This window comes from Pterocles gutturalis, unplaced genomic scaffold (assembly GCF_000699245.1).
Source record: "Pterocles gutturalis isolate BGI_N339 unplaced genomic scaffold, ASM69924v1 scaffold28178, whole genome shotgun sequence".
Taxonomy (NCBI): domain Eukaryota; kingdom Metazoa; phylum Chordata; class Aves; order Pterocliformes; family Pteroclidae; genus Pterocles; species Pterocles gutturalis.
In genome coordinates, this window is record NW_010121313.1 from 14,848 (window position 1) to 19,728 (window position 4,881).

The 4,881-nt window shown below is 51.9% G+C and overlaps 1 protein-coding gene across 1 annotated transcript in view; it reads right to left on the reverse strand.

The window, feature by feature from the left end:
- ZNF341 (zinc finger protein 341) overlaps positions 1-4,133 on the reverse strand; it is a 15,256-nt gene extending 11,123 nt beyond the window's left edge. Inside the window, exons 1-4 of the mRNA XM_010077207.1 lie at positions 3,900-4,133; positions 2,627-2,779; positions 1,697-1,936; positions 396-591 (exon numbers count right to left, since the gene is read on the reverse strand). Coding sequence (XP_010075509.1) covers positions 396-591; positions 1,697-1,936; positions 2,627-2,779; positions 3,900-4,133 — 823 coding nt within the window. The remainder of the gene's footprint in view (positions 1-395; positions 592-1,696; positions 1,937-2,626; positions 2,780-3,899) is intronic.
- Positions 4,134-4,881: the final 748 nt, after the last annotated feature.

Sequence of the window (4,881 nt, forward strand, 5' to 3'; positions counted from 1 at the left end):
ATAGTCTTCAGGGTCAGGCCACATCTAGCCCACCACCCTTGTGGCTCTTCCTCGGGTTAAAATAGACCAAGCTCTAACACTTTACTTTGCAAGATCTCCTCATTTCAGGTGTGATCCAGTAAGCACACAGCCACACAGATTTAGCAGAAGCTTGCCTGTGCAGTAGCACAGCGAAAGTCCTTCACATGCACTCAGAGATGACAGGCAAGAAGCATGGCCACACTTTGACCTGCTCTTGATAGCCTCTGGCAGGGCATCAGGTTCCTCCTCCAGAGCTGCAGGTGCAGCCAGTGCCACCCCTCGGCTCCTGGAGAGCCGGTGGCTCAACAGTCCACTGCAGGATAAGCACAGTGGCCTCCAGGCTAATGCAGGGCAAATGCTCTAAGGACACCTACCTTCCTGCAGCCCGCTCTCGTTTTTGCAGCGCCGACTTTTGGCAGCAGAGGTGGAATCAAAACCAACCACACCCCCTCCTCCTGCGCTGGTCAAAGGTGTGGGATTGCTGGTGTTCTTGGACTTGAAGCCCTGCTTCCCAGGGCTGTACACAGGAGGAGAAGGGTACACAGGACTTTCTACACACTGGCTTGGGACCTGCAAGAGTGCAATTTATCGGAGGAAATAGGTTAGCTACAGAGTCATACTGTGTCCTACGCTCCATCTCCAGCAACACTTGCCACACCAGACTATTAGTCTGGCTGAGTTTTCTGCCTCCTGACAAACTGGATCAAATTTCTGGTCCACCAGTCCAACAATGTGTCTCTAACTGAAACTAACACCCAGCACAGTGCAAAACTCCTGCTAACATCACAAAATATCCAGGATTTATCAGAGCAGGAACAAGACAGCAAAGAAACACTCTGAAGGAGCCGTTGAGTCCCTCATCTATGTCTAGAAGACTTTCTCATCCCTCTGGAGCAGGTCACCAGAATGATCACGGCTGACCCTATGGGTTCACATCACCCCTGAAGGCAGGGATCTCCAGGCCCTGCTGCCCACCCCAGCAGGACCACAGGAGGGAAGCAAAGCACAAGAAAACTGCAGGTGGCAAAGCACAGTTGTTTATGTCAACAGCAATATTAGAAAAGGATGCTCAGAGGAAAAGACAGAGGCATCCGTCTGGGCTGATATGGTTCGAGCGCATTTCTCTTGTCCATCCTGATAAATTAACACATCCCCATCCACTTCTGACCACCGGCGCTTCCAGATCAGATGCCAGCTACAAGGATAAGGCCGACAAACCTCTGCCACACAGTTTCTGTTGTGAATGGCAATGCTAATATGGAGGTTGCGAACAGCTGACCCACTGTTAAATCCAGCCCTGCTTGTGCCTCTCTTTAGGAAAAGCTGCCTTGTCAAGCTCATTGATACTTAGACTGAATTCTCCCCTCCACCTAAGCCCGCAGTGCACAGGGTGGTGCTCTGCACCCCTCTGGGAGGTGAGCCACTCACCTCAGCTCCCTCCCACTCCCAACATCGACATGTATCCCTCAACCACAGCAGACATTCAGGTCTCCTAAGGCCATGCCAGCCAAGCTGACCCTCCTAACCATCTCTTATTCTCATAACCCCCATCATCCTGTCAACATCCTTCTGTTAAGTACCTTCTCCCAGAGGAAATAATCATTGTCAAATAACCTAACACATCTCCCCAGACTCTAATTCCCCACTTCTCGTCCAGGTGACTCCCAAGCCTTACCTCCATGGGCGGGTAGGGCTGCATCCCCAGCGTCTGGATCTCCACCGTGCTGTTTGCTGCCATAGGAGCAGGCGCACTGTACACTTCAACCACCCCGCTGCCGCCGGCGCTGGGCTGCCCCGGAGCCCCCATGCTCGGGGGAGGAGGCGGCGGAGGCTGAGGAGGGGGTGGCGGCGGGGGAGGAAGAGGTGGGGGGCGCTGGGAGAGGAAGCCAGCCACAGCGTGCATACTCAAGCTGCTCTAAAACCAGAACAGGGAGAGACAGACAGACAAGATGTTGAAAATGCAGCAGCAATGAGCTGGAGGGGCTGCTCCCTCACACACGTTCTCAATCCCAATTCAAAACAGCACCTGCAGGATCATGTCAAGACAATGTCTTGACACAACACAGCACTGTCCAACTGCCAGGCTGGACCAGACTGATGGCTTGCAGAGCATTGGTGTGACCTGCCAGTAGACATCGTCTCCTCCAAAACCCAAGCGCTCAAACCCCACTGCTTATTTTGCTTTGTTTTTAAACCTTTTAATCCCTATGGTTACAAAGAACATTATCAGAGGATGAAGAGAGTATACAGCCTGGCCAGGCCTGGGGAGAGCCCAAAACAACCACCCCAGGAGGAGAGGGATCCATGGAGCAAACCGACAAGGGCTCTGAAAGCCAAGCATTATACAGGGACTCAACAAAAAGCTGGAGAGACCACGTTAGAAAGATCTGGGCATCCAGCAACAAGGACACCAGGACAGAGCAGGCCCTGGAGCCATCCTGTCATTTACCCATCACTCCTTCCCAAACCTGGCTGTCACGTTGGGAAGGTGCCCAGGATTCAGCACTGAAGCAGATCTCTAGAGTCTGACTGACCGATAGGACTCTCCTGATGTGTGCGCATGGCCCCACACAGCAGGACTCCCGGGCCCACATGTGCCCCTTACCTGTGCTGGGGGCTGCACCGCTGGCATGGGCTGGTCCAAGGATGTGAAAGCTGACATGGCTGACATCAGCACCTCATCGCTGACTAAGATGTTCCCCTGCACCAGGGTCTGGATCAGAGGTGATGGGGGAACGGTGATGTACGTAGAAATTTGCTGAAAAAAAAAAAAAAGACTTGTTGACCAGGAACAGGACAAAACAATAAACAAAAAATGATGACACTGCTTTTTACTGAACCTCGGAGTCTCTGCTTTCGCAGCCTCTGGTGCGCCACAGTAATTATCTACAGCGTCCCGCTGAGTCCGTGGTAGTTTCCAGCTGTCACAATAAGGTAGCTCCAGAAATGTTCTTCAGAAAAGGAAGTAAAAAAAAAAAAAAAACCACAGTGGCTCTGGAAAGTGGTCACTGGCTACAATTCACATCAGGGGTTATTAAACAAGATCTGCAGGACAAACTGGTCACTGGCAAGTTCAGGCCTTTCCTGGGTACCTCCTCTAGCTAAGGAGGGTGGAGACCTGAGGGTGGTTGCTCTGGCTGCAGATGGTGAATGGCAGGCTCATCTCTTCAGACTGGGGCTGGATTATAGGAGGGGAAGGAGGCTGTCTCATTTTCTGGGTGGAAACAACTTGTGTCTGCAGCCCTGGGCAGCACCATCCACTGGCACTAAGTTAACTTGAAAAAAACAGTTGGTTTGAAAGCGCTTTGGAAACCACCATGATTGCGGGCACAGTACCAGTCATGCACAGGGAATTAATTCCTGAGAAGTCTGTTGGGAAGGAGAGTTACTCTGGAAAGGCCATTTCCTTAACACTCGTCACATCATATTATGTGGGCTCGTCTGCAGGAGGCTGAGAAGAAGTATGCAGGAATGAGGCTGCCAGACACTGCCCTCCTCTTCTGCCCACAAGCCAGACCACGGTCTCGGGGACAGCAAGAGCCATTCCACCCTGAGCACCCAGGCATGTGGCCAGCCTGCCGGGCTGTGACACTGAGGCTCTCCAGTAGAACCAAAGAGTGGCTGTAGCACACATACAACGTGAAACCCCTCCTGTCCTGAAAAAAGGGCTACCAGACACTTGGGCTGAAGGACACCTCACTGCAGAGGACCAGGCAGCTTTAGCCATGAGGTCAAAAGCCAAGAGGACCATAAATGAACTTCCTAGAAGAGAGGTCAGTCATGAGGTGTCACTGGATCTAAAAACATCAACCAGAGGTCCCCCCCACTCCCAAAACCATGGTGGCAGAGCTGTAGAGCCTCTGCTCTCAGTACGGTACCTGCCGGTTGGCGCTCGGAGCCTGCTGCACCGATGTGATGGAGGGAGTATACACACTGTTGGTGGCCAGCGAGACCGTGGAGAGGGAAGGGGCATTTCCCTGGCACTGCTCTCTCTTGTGGGTCATGAAAGCAGGCAGCGAGTTGAATTGCTTCTTACACTTCCCACAGAGGAACACATCTTCATCATCTGCAATTAAGAGGACCAGGCCACTGCTGCAGGCTTTCTTCTGCATTCCCCAGTGCTACAGCTAACAACCACAGTCATAGGGAAACAGACATCTTTTGGATCTTAGCACCTCAGCATAATCAGGAGAGATCAGCTGCAAGGGCCAAACTGTCCCTCCTCCCCCAGCCCAAGCTCTCCCTTAATGCCAACCGATGCGATTGAGCCCATCTGAGCCCTGCTCCCATACACAAAACCCACCATCTCCCTATGACAAACTGAATCTCACTGTCTGTCTTCTCATCCCAAAGGCATGAACAACCACCCCAACCTTGCTCCTCTAGCACCTTCTGCTTTTTGTCAAAACAGCTTCTTCCAAAACACCTGCGTTATGCCAGCTGAGGCAGATTTAATTACTCAGATTGCACAAAGGAAGAGAGGTAACTTGGATCAGGACACAGACTCAACGACAGCTTGTGTCCAAAAGCCACCCCACCACAACACTGCTGGTCTTTGGCACCTCTGCTTGACATTAGAAGCAGAAAGAAGACAACCCAGTTACCATGTCCTAGATGAAATTTGCAGCATTAGCAAACCACACAAGCACACACCATTTTGCACTTGATCCAGTCAGTCTCACAAGGCTATACCTTCAGGCTTCACAGCATGAAGCAGAATGTTTTGGGGGACACAGACTATAATCCCTCCAGGGGATAACTCCGTATCCACCCAGCCGAGCACCAGTTTCTGTTTCACTCACGCAGATGAGACACTCAATGACTGGCGTAGTCATATGTCCTGGGTCCAGCTGGGATAGG